The sequence below is a fragment of the Neofelis nebulosa genome, chromosome 2 (assembly GCF_028018385.1).
Source record: "Neofelis nebulosa isolate mNeoNeb1 chromosome 2, mNeoNeb1.pri, whole genome shotgun sequence".
NCBI classification, from domain to species: domain Eukaryota; kingdom Metazoa; phylum Chordata; class Mammalia; order Carnivora; family Felidae; genus Neofelis; species Neofelis nebulosa.
Window position 1 is genome coordinate 80,889,169 of NC_080783.1, and position 14,395 is coordinate 80,903,563.

The 14,395-nt window shown below is 43.3% G+C and overlaps 1 protein-coding gene and 1 long non-coding RNA gene across 5 annotated transcripts in view; one reads left to right on the top strand and one right to left on the bottom strand.

Moving 5' to 3' along the window:
• Positions 1-10,655, bottom strand: part of LOC131503701 (uncharacterized) — a 25,348-nt gene extending 14,693 nt beyond the window's left edge. For 2 of the 4 annotated variants that reach the window (XR_009257536.1, XR_009257534.1), the window contains exon 1: positions 10,440-10,655. This is a non-coding gene — a long non-coding RNA (uncharacterized LOC131503701). Of the gene's footprint in view, positions 1-9,920; positions 10,174-10,439 lie in introns of those variants that run through there. The other 2 variants (XR_009257537.1, XR_009257535.1) reach the window with 2 other exon arrangements.
• Positions 8,531-14,395, top strand: part of RND3 (Rho family GTPase 3) — a 19,812-nt gene continuing 13,947 nt past the window's right edge. The window contains exons 1-2 of the mRNA XM_058715318.1: positions 8,531-8,921; positions 9,403-9,490. Of these exons, the coding sequence (XP_058571301.1) occupies positions 8,772-8,921; positions 9,403-9,490 (238 nt within the window). The 5' untranslated portion in view covers positions 8,531-8,771. The remainder of the gene's footprint in view (positions 8,922-9,402; positions 9,491-14,395) is intronic.

A 14,395-nucleotide genomic window follows, 5' to 3' on the forward strand; every position in this document is an offset into this window, starting at 1 on the left:
ATTCATTTGCACTTAATTGAAACAGTAATTTTATTGGGCTTTTTAAAACAATTTAAGGACCATTTATATTTGCAAGATGTAAGCAAAATTTTGCTCTCCAAACTGTAACTTCATTGTTTTTACTCCTGTGTAATTTTAGGAAACGTAAAGATCATGCTTGTAGCCCAGATTTCCTTTGGAGGTAGGGTTTGTAGTCTAATGGTCTGTTTATGTTTTAATACAAACTGATTTTCCTCATAGTAATGAAAACCCATGGGGGCCTATGTGTGTGGGAATACTGGATATCAGGGGCCTGGAATTATCCTAACAATTTGCCCCTCCTTTGTAAAACACTTCTGTTACACTTGCACCCAGACAGTTGGGGGTAGTACAGAATGAATTTTCATGATTAGAGTTGCTGGTCCTAGAGTCTTCTATTCATTCACCTGAGACTGTTTAAGGGCCCTATGGTAAGTTCGCTCAGCATCCTTTAAGAGGTCTTACAGATCACAAAGTGCACCAGTGAGTTCCAGAAAACTGCAAAGTCTTCTGATAGTCTTTTCTCCAATTCTTTTGACCTGACTTTCCAGTACCTCTGACTGAGAAGCAGAGGCCAGGTCGCACTCAACAAGGCTATTGAAAATGCAAACTGAGAACTCTGGGGAGAAATAAAACTATGAATTTATATATATGGAGAGCACCATTTGGGGAAAATTTCTAAGATGTATTAATTGGGCAATAGCTGTTAGCTTTTTTGGAAAATGAATCAAAGTTGAATGACTTCCATTGTACATTATAATAAATAAGCCTCTCTTTAGTATGCTAATCTTAGCCTTTCTTTCTAATTCATGCTTTTTAATAAAAATAAATACCCTTATTTTTTTCTTTCACATCATGCCAAAATCTCTGATGTACTATAAAATTTGGTTTCCAAGGTCTGTTTTAATTGTATATGAGCTGCCATAAATGCCCTGGTGCCAACATGTTAACTGCCTTAGTGACCTTGTCTAACATGAAGCTAGATTCTCTAAGTGGGACTGGATGACATGGGGGACACCTAAGAGCAGTCATTTGACTGATTCCATAGCACTGCTGGGACAATGTGGAAGCACTAGGAGGCATATTCAGAGGCTGCATGGAGGTTATAAGCCAGAACCATGCGTACTGGCATAAATCCTCAGTAAATATTTATTAAGATCAATGGCTATATACAATGTGCTGATGGTAGCTTTTTGCTCTGAGCTAAAATTAAGAGGAATTGTATAATTGATGTATTATGACCTCGTCTTTGCTTTTAAAGCACAAGACAGGTTTTTTTCCCATATAACTTACACATCTTGCTGGTTACCAGACATTGCATCATAACACTTACACATTCATTTAACCTAAGGCCAGTCTGTAGTGGTTTGGTGACAGTAATGTGACCTACAGAAACATCTTGGATAAGGGCCAGGATCAGAATGTGGTGAGTCATCTGACCTCTACTTAGGTAGCCAGTTTTAAGGCGCTAACAGTTAGTTCATAATCACGTCCAACAACACTCAATAAGAGCTAGCATTATGAAAAGCAGTGCCTTTCAGAGAGGGTTCCTTGGAGGTTGGAGTGAAGAAGGAGGGTACAGAGGACCCTCAAGTCTAGAAGATGTTTATAGAAGACAAGATTCTTGCTGGCTGGGGATAAAAGAGTAATTTTCTTCTCCCTCATATACGTTTTCAAAAATTAGTGGTTGCAAGACCTTATCTGGACCTGCATTATCTTGGATATTCTTGAGTACCATTTTGAGCTTTTGGGCTGTATTCCAGAATGCTCTTTTACCTTAAATAGGCATCCTCCAAAGGAAAGATGAGATTTTAATTTACAGCCAGATATAAAGAAAACTTAACTGAAAGCATCTTTTAGGATAACACATAAACTATTTTGACTAACTAACTAAAAAGAAAAAATAATAATTTTGCTCCCAATTCGGCAACAAAAAAGAAGAAGGAACTGATATTGTCATATTGTCTATGGTCTTTAACAGGGAAGCCATAAGCTCTTTGGTAAGTGCTACCCTTCCAGCAGAGAATATGATCTAAAGTACTGAATCTGGTCTGCTACAGGCAAATCGGTAATGTCAAAAAAGAAATGTTCCCCCTCTAAAATCTGGTTTAGAGCAACGATTCTTAAATTTTAGGTCTGGAATCACTAGTGATCCACTAGTGATAAGTCTTGCGCATGCATCATGCATGCTTCAAGTTTAAAAATAACTCATCTAAGGCACTCAATTTTTAAATAAATATTATAGACAGAGTACAAGACCTAGACACCCCTTTGTAGGCTTACCATCAAAATTATTGCAGTTTGACTTCTAATTCTGGAGGTAGTTTCCCAGAGAACATCTGTGGGCTTTTTTTCTTGGTTGGTTGGTTTTACTTATGAAAGTAGTAGCCCTCTGCCCAATCATACATGGAAAGCTACTAGTCTAAAACATAATATATGCAATTTAAGGTTAAAAGCATTAAAGTCTACTGTCTTTGTCTTTGCCTAAGTTAATGAACCCTTTCAATTCAACCTAGCCAATCATTTTCTGTTTCTTCACACTGAGCTCAGGAATAATAAAACAGTGGCTCCTGGGTGTTTTTAAGTTTGATCTAACAATCCCTGCTTTTTCTTTAAATAAATAGTAACCTCAACTTGTTTTTGAGCATTTCATCATAAGGGAAAGAATTTCCACAAAGGATTTTTCCAGAAACTTGACAGGACATCTATAACTCCGTCTTTTAAGTCCTGGATTCAAATATTGAATGCTACTTGACCATGCATTGAGCCATAAGTAACTCAGGTTTGTAAATCTCATCAGATTAGCAATGTGGCTCTGGAAGTCTCTGAAAGATGGACTGATCTGTGCTCAGTAGTAATCTTTGCTTTTCTTTGACTACTCCCAGAATACTGAAAAAGGTATATGTTTTGAATGTACTATATGCTCTTAAAAGAAAACAAGTTATGAAGCACTCATTTAAAATTTTTTTCCTAAAAGTTTCCTTAAATATTTTTTCATATTGCACTGACAAACTGATATAAAGTATATACTGATGTTTAGTATATTAAGTAATCAATGAGCCTTATAATCCTGTATTAATCCTTTATGTGTTGATCTTTTTGTTTCCCCTAGGAAATACTGAACAATAAAGAAATGCCATTGGGAATCAAAGACACTGAAGTTTGGAAGGGGCACTTGGGAAGAGTTATGGGTGCCCTGTAATATCCACCACCAAAGTTATGTGGTCCTGGTCTCCGAAGAATGCAACAAATTCTTTGTCAAATATGCTATAAACAGAGGGAAGGATGATCAGTTGGGCAATCACTTATTATTCAACATTCACACAGCTGTGTCATTTCCTGTTGGCTAAAGGGTGAGAGCTCAGTCTACACAGCAGCAGTAAATCATATTAGCAGTCAGCATTAATGAGGAAAAACAAGACCAAATTCTGCAACTTGACTGGAGTACTCTCACCAAACAGACTACACAGCTTCCTGCAATGCCCTTGACCGGGCAATCAGCCATAATTTTAAAAGGAAATAAAGAAAAAGATTGCTTTCCAAGAGAACAAATTCTTCCCAGATAACAAGTTCGATTCACTGAATTTTGTGAACCTTCTTTCCTCAATTCCTCTTTCCTAAAAAAATAAATAAATAAATAAAAAATAAAAAGCCTTATATTTTGTTGATGTTACATAAGGGCAGCTGAGTGACTGTCCCAAAGAGACAACTGTGGAAGTGGCACCCTTCAGAACAGTGTAGTACATCCTGCCCTTATTTTTATATTGAACTTCATGTTTTTGAAGCTACTGCATCCCCAGCATTTTATTAAATTCTCAAAGAGAATGCCCATGGCTCATGTCCCTATTTTCTGACATGACGTCTAGGAAGGCATCCTGCATGTTTTCTTGTTTTTTGTATCATCCCTCTGCTCCATTGATGATGCCTTTGAGAGACCTGTGCTTTTTCCTCAAGGTGGACTTGCTCCTTCAAACACTTCTGCTGGAATCTGCAGAGAGGCAGCAACCATGAATAAACAATTAGGAGCAGGCCTTCCATTATTCCACCATGAGCTGATACTCTATAAATGCCCTGAACCTGAAAAGGGGGGTGTCTGTAGTGTGTTTCTAAAGAAGAATGTTTGAAAGTACAGGGCATGTGATTTTCTAAGCAGCCTTATTTTACATCTTGAAGGAGGCAGATGTCATCATCCTCTTGCAAGGATGAAACTGAGGGAAATAATTCAGTCAATATTTGCTCAAGGTCAGACAGTGCATTAGCATAACCTGGACCAAAACCCAAATTTCCTCACTTGTTGTCCAGTGCTCACATCAAAAACACGGAGTTATTGCTTATCATTTGATGCCAACCCTAGATGGCTGTTCTCTGTCAGTTAACCTCCTCTCCAGGCCTGGAACCAACCCTGTTTGTGTCAGATAAAATGTAGTTTCTGTGGGAGGAGTGGCTTCCCCCTAGTAAATAAAGGGTTAACCACAAAGCAAAGAATTCTTTAGCTCAGACCTCTTAGGGCAATTGAATGTTGAATACACATGGCTTATTAACCAATGTATATTGAGGTGTTTGCTATTTTTTCTCTTCTCTTGAGCTTAGGGGGTTAAGTAGAGAAAGTAGAAAGTAATAGGAAGACAAACAGGAAGAATAAGAAAAAGCAGGACATTAAGTAATGTATGATCCCTAGATGGGGTTTCACATCTTCCAAATGATTGTTTTCTTAAGAAAAAGATTTTCAGGGGCGCCTGCGTGGCTCAGTCGGTTGACCATCCGACTTCGGCTCAGGGCATGATCTCGCAGTTCGTGGGTTCCAGCCCCACATCAGGCTCTGTGCTGACAGCTCGGAGCCTGGAGCCTGCTTCGAATTCTATGTCTCCCTCTCTCTCTGCCCCTCCCCCACTCATGCTCTCCCTCTCTCTCTCTCTCTCTCTCTCTCTGTCAAAAATAAACATTAAAAAAAATTTTTTTTTAAAAAGAAAAAACTTTCATTGCAGTCTAAAATTTTAGTCTTTTCTAGGTATCGTTTAGAGCTGAAAAACTCATTGAAGATGAGAAGTTACATCAGAGTTTCACAGTGAAGTGCCAGGTGCAGACCTAAACCTGGAGTCATTCATTCATTCATTCATTCTTTCAAATAATCATGTCATTACCATGCTTCAAGCCCTCCTATATCTGACTACATAATACCTTTAGAATAAAATCCGACTTCTATCATTACATCTCCATTCTTTTTTTTTTAATTTTTTAATGTTTATTTTTTTAGAGTGTGTGCAAGGTAGGGAAGAGCAGAAAGAGATGGAGACGCAGTATCCAAAGCAGGCTCCAGGCTCTGAGCTGTCACCACAGTTCATGAACTGAGCTGTGAGATCATGACCTGAACTGAAGTTGGACGCTCAACTGACTGAGCCACCCAGACTCCAAGGCCCAATTGTTTGTTTAGTTCTTGCCTGCTCTCCTCTGCTTTGCTACCTATTTTCTCCCTCCTTCAGGGACCCAATCCTTCTGGCCCTCCTTCTGTTCCTCATACCCGCCCAACTCTGCTTGTGTGTGACCTGTTCACTCTCTGTTCCCTTGCCTTCCAGTAGACCGTTTCATTGCTGATTTGCTCTCATCATCGAAGACTCAACCTCCTTAGAGAGGCATTGCCAGGCCACTGGGTCTAATCCCTACCTACTATAGTTTAACATGCCGCCCTGTTTTTTCTTCAAAGAGCTTAGCACATGCATTCTTATTTATGTACTTGCTTCCTTATTTATTGTCTGTCTCTGGTTTGGAATGTGTACTCTGTAAGAGCAGCAAACAGGCCTGACTTGTTTACTGTTATTTACAGCTCCTAGAAATGTGCCTGGAATATAGCAGGTGCTTAATAAATATTTGTTGAACTAAATACTAAATGAATTTTTTTTAATATTGAATATCTATTACACACTCAGCACTAGATATCCCAAGAAGTAAAGCAAAGAGTTCTTGCTCTAATGAGATTCAGAGACTGGTAACTTCAGGCAGTTGGTTTTCTACTCTATTACACAGCCATTAAATTTCACTCCGCAACTGGCAGATTCCTGGAGATTCAGGTCACCTGATTTCCAAAAATAGTTATCCACTATGATTTTAGATTATTCACTGGTAAAGTGATTATGCCTCTCATTTTGCCTGGGATAGACCCTGTTTACAGTCTCTGTTCTGACATAATCATTAGTAGTACTCTCTTTTGCTCTCAAAAGTGCCCAGCTTATATGACAAATTACATAGCTATCCTATTCATTGTCAGCCAAAAACTAATACTTCATAATTATTGCTAGTTAGAGTGGTTTAACCACATAGACTACATCAATTCAGTAATGTGGAAGATCAAATCATAGCTCTAGAAAAGGGCAACTTCTTAAGTTAAAAATCTGAGGGAAAAAAAAGGTGGGGGTGGATCTATTCTCCCAGTTCCAATTAGTGAGTCCACTAATGAGGACAGTATTTCCCAAGATATGTTCAATAATTCTAAGACGTGTAAATAAGAGTTACATGCAAAATACAAAATAGATTGGAGATTCTTTACTGTGCCAGAAACTATTCTGCAAAATTCGCTTGCATTTCCTCATCATTACTATTAAGATTCCTATTTTACAGACAATGAAATTGAGGCTTAGAGAGTTGAATAAGGTCACCCAGATACACTTCTTTGTGTCCTCCTGCCCCCTACCACAGTGCCCATTGCTTCTCAAATGAACTAGCAAATAATTTGATAAAAGTTTCCTGTACTGAAGTAGATTTGGGAAAAGCTGGGTTAAACTATGTTAAGTAGGCTACTTTTCCCTAGAACGTTTTAGAGTCTGTAACATGTCAAAGTGCTTGGCGCATCTTCAAGGATTGATATGGGCACAGTGTCTCCACTACTCATTGGGACACAGGACACTTTTTGTGAGGAGCATTAAAGTTCTGGAGAGGAAACTTTGGCCAATGCTGCTTTGGGAACCTGATTAGGGTCAGCTATCCCTTTCTCTGTGGTTTAGCCCAGTATGTATGTAAACACAGACCCACACGCTGGGTCTGAGTCACAGTCTTCCTTTGGGTTAGGGCACCATTTTCTCAGTTCTGAAAGGAAGACAAGACCATCCTTGGACCCATGAGGCTTCATGGTCTTAGCATCCAATACTTATATCCGTGCTTCTAACCCCCTTTCTGTGTGCCTTTTCATTCCCCATACTGAACACTGTGGGTTTTCACCTCACCTTCTCCTTTATAAGCCTAGAAGTCTCCATAGGGGTACCTATGAGATTTTTGGCCAGTGTCCTTACTACAATTTTTTGTGTGGGGGGCGAGGGGAGAGAGAACGTGGGGAAGGGGAAGAGAGAGCGGGAGAGAGAGAATCTTAAGCAGGCTCTACCCCCAGCCCTGAGCCCAATGTGGGGCTCAACCTCATGAGATCATGACCTGAGTGGAAATTAAGAGTCAGAGCGCTTAACCGACTGAGCCACCCATGTGTCCCTGTCCTTACTAAAATTTAATATTTGAAATCTTTCCATTTGAAGCACAGAAGATGAAGATGAGAAAAGAAGGACCTCTTATAGGGAAAAAAGAACAAATGCAAGGCCATTTTTACTCCTCTTTCAGACTTTTGGGGTGGGTGGGGAGAAGGATGGATGTGAAGAAGAGGTGGGGAGGGAGCTGAAAGTTGTACCTGCATTTTCCAAGTAAGAATATTTGTGTTTTCTGGGTACAGCTGAAGTTGCTTTGATTCTAGGGAGGGGGAGGCTACAGATAGAGGAAATAAAGGCAGGATCAGAACCCTTCCTACCGAATCTCCTCACTGCAAGAGAGGCAAGGGCTGCCTTGTGTGCTTGGGTCCCTAGTGCATTAGGGCTGAGTCTCTAATGGTTTTTGCACTGAGTTATAAGAATCTTCTTTTCTCTGTTTCCACCTCTTCTACCCACACCCCCAGACCTTTCTGCCTTCTCCTGAGTGACTGAAACTGACAGCTTTCAGAAACCAGTGTGTTGCTGTGACCCAGACAAGCCAGTTCCCGCTTCTGAAATAGCCTGGCTTAGCTATTGTTCCATGGCCTATATACGTGATACAAACCATTTCTTTCTTTAAAAAAAAAAAACAAAACACTTAACCCTTCCCAACCCAAGATTTGCCTCTTATGCTTTTAAACTATGTTTTAACTTTGGTGAGAAATGTTTTTGCTTTCATCAATGTTCATGAGGCTTATGGAAAGCAGCCCCTACAAAAACGTTTTAAAGAAATCCTACTAAAAATCAATATGCACAGATCCCCATTTCCCATCTCCTTCTGGACTTGTACCCTCCTATCCATCGGCTAAGCAACGCTGGGATCTCCAAGTTGCCCTAGACTTAATAGGGAAATAGATCCCGCACGGTCACCCTAGAGGGCGCACTGTTTACATTTTCCGCCTGTAACCAGACGGCGCTTGCTCCCAGGCTCCATAAAAGGGGAGGAGGCGGATCAGTTTCCTTCTCTCATTGAGAAAGAGGATTGGAAGGCCGGGCGTATAAAGCCGCGCAGAGAGCGTGAAACAAAGCAGTCGGATCGGAATTGGACTTGGGAAGCGCGGTGTGGAGTCAGGCATAAAACTTGTTGGAGGGGACTAACGAGCCTGCTCCTCTAGCCCCTCATCTGCGCTGCGCTTCAGGAGTTCCCACCAGCTTTGCGTTTTATTTTTATATGTTTTTTATATAGAGAGAAATATATATATTTTTTCCTCTTAAGAGACAATTCCTGTTCCAAGAGAAAATAAGGCAAGATCAATGAAGGAGAGAAGAGCCAGCCAGAAATTATCTAGTAAATCTATCATGGATCCTAATCAGAACGTGAAATGCAAGATAGTAGTGGTGGGAGACAGTCAGTGTGGGAAAACTGCGCTGCTGCATGTCTTCGCCAAAGACTGCTTCCCTGAGGTGAGTGTGGCCGGCGGAGGCTTGGAGGAGGGGGTCGGCCCTCGGGAATCCCCCAGTCTTGAGTTGGGCTTCTCCTTGCTTTTCCTCCGTCACCCGATTTTCTTTTTTTAAGCAGTCTTTCTTACAACTTTCCCCCTGGTTAGACTGCCCGGAAAGGGAAAGTGAGCTGGAAGCGTGTAGGGGACGCATCTTCACGTTCTATTAGCTTCTGAAACTTGTTCAGTCATGTGTGCGGAACCCTGGGTTGGGAGGTTTGGATCCTCAGGTCTTGGAGAGCAGGGTGGTGCGGGTGGTGAGTCAGGGGTTTCGGAAGGGGTCTGCGTGGTTAGTGTGTGATCTGGTGTGTGCGACATTATATATGTTTTTTTTTTTTTTAATTGGGTAGTGAGGAAGCGATTTTCGGAGGGTGTTCTGCGGGTGTCGTGCATTTTAGATAATCTCTTTGCCCTCTTCCCTTCCTCTGTCCATTTTGTTTGTCCAGAATTACGTCCCGACAGTGTTTGAGAATTACACGGCCAGTTTTGAAATCGACACACAAAGAATAGAATTGAGCCTGTGGGACACTTCGGGTAAGAGAGTCATCGGACCGCGTGGCCCTCGGGGCGGGTTTCCAGCAGCTCCAGGGCGTGCGGCGGGTCTTGCGACCCCGCGCGTGGCTCACTCCCAAGCACACAACCGCGCACCACCAGCGCCCTCGCGCCCCTGGGTTAACTTTGCCTCTTCCGTGGGATTCCCGCAGTCCCTGCTCGGTGAAAATTTTGTCCCTTCTGGGTGGGGGTGGGGGGCGACAATGGGTAGGGAGGAATGGCGGGGGGGGGGGGAGGGGGAGAGAAGGGCGCTGTGTGCCCGCTGGGTGACCCCGCCGTGGGAACTGCTTGTAGCCAGGTGGCCGGGGAGCGGCTGGGCCCAGGGTGGGGGTGGGGGTGTTATGCCGGAGTCGCCTGTGGGCGGCCAAGGTGGCCCGGTACTGGGGAGATGCGTGCGGCGCCTCAGAACTACCTGGCTCGCGACGGGCGCCCCTCCGGGATCTAACCTGATGGTTGTCGGAGAGGCTGGGAGCTCAGCGGTAGTAGTGGGAGGTGGGAGAAAATCCCTGAAGCGACGCAGTTACGTGTGTATTCAGCGCTTGGAGGGATTGTAACGTGAGCGCAAGCAACCGCGGCGCTCGTGACGCCTACTGCCAGGAATGCGCTGGTGGCGCGGGCAGCACCGGGCCCAGCGGTCGCCTGCCCTTGTCTCCCGCTGCCGGCCACCCGCGTAGCCTCGGCGCGAATCTGTAGGTCCGACACCCCCGCTAGCCCCCAGTGATCACGCCGCCGCACGCACCCCCCACCCCCGGCCCTCGCCCTTCCCTCCTGACCCCCGTTGCATCACCCTCTGCCAGCCTATAAGGCCGCGGGCAGCACAATTCGCCTTTGACCTTCCTGTCTAGTTGAATTATTGGCGTCGTGGTAAATTATTTTCAAGGGTCTGGGGTTCAAGGGCGGGTTATCGCCTCCTACGCGCCCACCCACCTACCTGGCGCGCGGTGGTAGAGAGGGCCCGGTACCCCGCGGTGGGGAGGCTCCCAGCGCGTGGCTATTAGGGGTTTGGGCTGGGTCAAGCTTGGTGAGGGCGGGAGGCTCGACCTGGAATCACCGGCTGGCACCGGTTCCCGCCCACCCCCAGCAGTGCTGGGCGGGGGTGAGAGGGAGGAGTACCGTTTCCCAGAAGGGTGACACCTCTGGAGGAGGAGGAGCCACCGGGAAGGCCGTTGACGGTCCCCGCGCTTAGTTCTGGGAGCTTGGGGAGTTGGGCTGCTGCGGGCAAACCGAGCCAAATCCCGGGTGAAACTAGCTTGGAGGAGCGCACAAGTGCCAACACGCAAGCGTTGCCGTCAGGCAGGGAGGCCCCAGAGGTGGGCCTGAGCCCAGCTGGGAGTGGCCTCGTGGAGGTGCTTCTGGACTGTGCGAGCTTCACGCAGACCTCGGTTTTAACCTCTGGAGGCCCCGAGGGACTCAGGGGATTAAAGAACACGAGGAAGATACCAGACTGACAGGGTCGCCAGAGGCAGTCCGTGCACAAAGGCAAAGGAGAAGTCTCCCACGAGCGCCTCTCACGGCCGGTGCCAGATGCTCCTAGTGTTGCAGTGAGAAGCACTGATTCTGTTACCCCCTGGAGAGGCAGGCTCTTCTCAAGCTTGGCCAAGGAGAGCAGAACCAGAACCTCACCCTGTACTGTATCGGGGTGTTCACACGGTCTCACAACTATGGGGAAGGTGTTGATAGAATTGAAGTGTTTTCTTATTTCAATAGCTCCTATTATCAGAATTGTTACATAGCCTAGTATTTAATGGGCTCTGATTCCCAGACATCATGATATTTGTTATACCTAGAGTGCAGTACCGCTGGTATGGTACCGGTAATTAGCATCGGTACTTACCCTCCCCCAGTCTCTTTGGACCTAATGCATGATAAGAATTCTTTAGTCTTGGGGTCTGTAAATCTGATCTCGTCTTTGATAAAAACCTGTGTTTAGATCTTAGCTACTGGTTACCAGGGCTTTCTGTGTGCAAATCTCTACCTCCCTGAGCCTCATTTCATCATCTGAAAAGATACAGAGCTAGACAATGTGCAGGGTCTCTCCCAGCTGTATACTTCTTGGCCTTAGTATGCCAGACAGGCAAGTCTTTTTGTTTCCCAGGACGTTGGTTGCCTTCAGCTCTTAGTCTCAATGGATCTGGCACCCGTTGCTGGGGTTTTCACCACCTACAAAGCAAGCCAGGTTCTGAACAGAGCCACTGCTTCCTAGTGGAGTTAGGAAGGAGATTCGTTTGGGTAGGGAGGAGGCATGGCTGGGCCTACAGGAATGCGGGTTATGCCTCCCCTGTGTCATGCTCCATGAGTCACAGGACCACCAATGGAGATTTTAGATTAGGCGACCAAAGAGCTAAAGTGACTTTTTTTTTTTTTTTTTTAGGGAAGAAAAGGCACATTGTTTTTTCAAATGCTAGAAAACAAACAAAATGTGGTCAGTTTATAGTTGAGGCTATGCTTCACATGTGCAGATAAATAACACTACAGATATCCTCAAATATTTAATCCAAACTCAATAGTTTGTACACCCTATGATGATGCTACACATGTAGCACGCCTTGCACACAGTAGTCACCCAGGAAAATCTGTTAAATGAACAAATGAATAATTGTATGCATAGTTTCCAAGGAGATAAGATTCCCTGACGTTCATTACCACTGAATTACCTGTGCGCAAAGAATGGCAACTTTATAAACACTGCCTTTCATCAGATTAAAGATAATCACCTGAAATGAAGTCTGTAATAAAATAATCACTTATTTTTATTTAACGTAACAAAAACTATGCATGTTTAACTCAAACATAAAGGTTTGAAAAAACCGTGATTAAGAAAACATCACACTGCAGAATTAGCCAGTAATGAAATCTTAGTTGAAATTTAGATTTATACAAATGGAAAAAAAAGGGACAAGGGTATTATTTAGAATCCTATTATGTCGATGTGAAGTGAAATGTTAACTAAGCATAGCCACCAAGTACTGGTTAAATTCTACGAAATAGATTATTTTCACCTAAAATGGTTTATCATTCACGAGCGAAAGGCATCTAACAAGAGCCACTTCATCAGCGGCTCATCATATCAAATTCCGAACATTTTTCTACTTCATCTCAAGGTTTTTGTGACAAATTTCCAAACAGGATTATTTTTTGACAAATACTTGACATTTTCTTTGCCCACTAGGACACTTGTTTAGTTCAGGTTGTGAAAATAATTGCATATGCCTGATGCATTCTGATACATTTATTTTTTCCAACTGCTATCAATCAGTTTAACTCTGGAGAGAACATTCAAGCCCAAGACTCTAAAGTCCTAAATGCCAGATTTTTCCCCCCTTCCGGAACTTTGTGAAAGTTAAAGATTAATAGGAAAAATGAGGTATACCTAACTTCTGTTACGTAGAAAGCAGTTCTCTTTGCCGACTTCTGTACTTGGACAGCTTCTCATAAGGGGTCTCCTTCCCCCACCCAGCAGTCATGGAATTATGCATAGGCAAAAGTGCCAATTTGGGTAGAGGAAAGAACATCAAATGGAATTAGAATATGTGGGACCTCTTTGCACCAAGAGAAGAGAATTCTTTCCCACTTTTTGAGGCACAGTAACTTGACAGTTCTTTCCATTCCTTCACCACCTCTCTCTGTCTCTTTCTGTCCCTCTCCCTCCCTCCATCCCTTCCTTCTTTCTTCCTTTCCTTACCTACCATGAATAGGCTTTCTGTTAAGCCTTAGAGATGCAGTATTATTATACAGTCTTGCTCCTAAGAGTCATAGAACCCTGGTAGGGCAGGGAGTGGGGAAAAGGAAGCTCTCCCTGCCTAGTGTAGCTAATATTCAACCTATGTTGAGCTAATTTTGTCAGGTTCTTGAACTCAAGTCCACTGTTCCACCTGGTTGCAGTGTATTTCCCTTGTCAGGCATCACTAGTGCTGATACATCCTTTGGATCCTCCTCAGGTAGGAAACACTTTCCCCCTCCCACCCTCAGTGCACACCCCAATTAGAGCAACCACAAATGGCAATTTGCCAGCTGCTTGAAGTTATTCCAGCCCCCCCCCCCACCCCGCCCTCCCGCCGGCCAGGAAACAAAACCTTTTAAATAATGCCACCATAAATTCTCTAAAAGGGGGGATTTTTAAAGGTAGTCTTTGGATGCCGGTCCATCCTTAATTGATTTTAATGAGAAAAATTCCCTTTTCATTGATAAGATGAGTATTTGTGTTAATAGTTGCAGAAATGCTCTGAATGATTCTCAAATTCACTCATTGAGTTTCTGCAAAACACTCGGTAATGGTTTCAACATTTTGAAGTGGTAAGTGAGACCAAAGTAGTTCTAATATCTTGAATGTGAATGTTCTAATATCAGAATGTGCCACATTTGCCAAACATGGAGGCAGTTTGTAGCATGAAGCCAAATGCCTCCTAATAATGGAAACTCAGCCATTTGAGGATCACCATATCTTTTCCTAAGTGATTTGATTGCAGTGTAATTTCAGCACACGCAATTTAGGGAGTAATAATCGTTCATGCCAGCTTTTAACCAATGCACGTTAATGTCCACTTTATTTAAGGCATATTATTACTTATAAATTCAGCTGCTAAAATTCCTCTACAATAACTGTGCCACTGCCTCATGAACACTGTTTTGAATCTTGTCATGATGCAAGCTGCTTTTAGTCCATGAGTGCTAAAGTTAGCACTTCCTGTATTAGTTTTTAGCAGAGTAACGGAAAATATAGTTTTCTTTAATTTTTAGACTTATAGGACAAAGGAAGAAAGAGAAATCTTAATTACTCCTGGCCTGACTTTGAGGACATACTCCTCTACAAACACAAGTCAATTTATATTGTATTTGTACCTTATACATCACATTTGAAAAATGGTCTTTGTGGCAAGCACTGTACTG